The 877-nt window shown below is 68.8% G+C and overlaps 1 protein-coding gene across 1 annotated transcript in view; it reads left to right on the top strand.

Moving 5' to 3' along the window:
- Positions 1-877, top strand: part of PIEZO1 (piezo type mechanosensitive ion channel component 1) — a 23,066-nt gene that overhangs the window by 4,505 nt on the left and 17,684 nt on the right. Inside the window, exons 3-4 of the mRNA XM_031060123.1 lie at positions 364-486; positions 790-832. Coding sequence (XP_030915983.1) covers positions 364-486; positions 790-832 — 166 coding nt within the window. The remainder of the gene's footprint in view (positions 1-363; positions 487-789; positions 833-877) is intronic.

Genomic DNA, 877 nt, shown 5'->3' with positions numbered 1-877 from the left:
GCAGGGATGGGGACCCTGGAGCTCTCCCATGGGGTGTTCCACAGGGATGGGGACCCTGGAGCCCTCCCATGGGGTGTTCCAGCAGGGATGGGGACCCTGGAGCCCTCCCATGGGGTGTTCCACAGGGATGGGGATGCTGGCTGCACCCTGGGGTGGTCCCAGGCCAGCAGGGCTATGGGGGGTGGTCCTGGGCTTTGGCCCTCGGGCTGTGCTGGTGAGGGCAGAGCCCTGCTGGGATCCTGACCCTGGGGCAGAGCCCTGGCCTCTCTGGGCACAGGGCTCCCTTCCCAGCTCTTCCTGAGGGTCCCTGCTGGGGTTCCTGGTGTCCTTGGCTGGGGGGTGACAGCTTTGCCCGTGTCACAGGTCACAGCAGCCGCATCCTCAAAGCTCTGCTGGGGATCAGCATCCTCTTCCTCCTCGCCCACCTGGTTTTCCAGATATGCCTGCACACGCTGCCCGCCCTGGACCAGCTGCTGGGGCCCAGCTGTGAGTAGGGGGTGCCCCTGCCCACCCTCAGCCACCCCCAGCCCTGCTCCCTGGGCTGCCCTGGGGCTGCACCCTCCAGCTGGTGCCATGTGGGACCCATCGTGGGGGCTGCTGAGGCTCTGCAGGGTGCCAGGCACGTGCCACCTCTGGGGACACCCCGTGCCATGCTGGGTGCCGCTGCACTGGGCACAGAGCCCGTCCTGCACTGCCATCCTGGATGGGGGTGCTCTCCCCGTGCTGGGGGTGCTCAGTGCCCTGCCCGTGCAGGGTCTGCCCCTCTCAGTGCCCCCCTCCTCCCCACAGGCAGCTCCTGGGAGGTCTTTGCTCGGCACATTGGGGTCACCAGGTAAGGGCTCCCTCCCCTGTGGGGCTGGGGGCTGGCAGGGGCTGG

This window comes from Geospiza fortis, unplaced genomic scaffold (genome assembly GCF_000277835.1).
Source record: "Geospiza fortis unplaced genomic scaffold, GeoFor_1.0 scaffold102, whole genome shotgun sequence".
Taxonomy (NCBI): domain Eukaryota; kingdom Metazoa; phylum Chordata; class Aves; order Passeriformes; family Thraupidae; genus Geospiza; species Geospiza fortis.
This window is presented reverse-complemented; position numbering and strand designations above follow the sequence as displayed.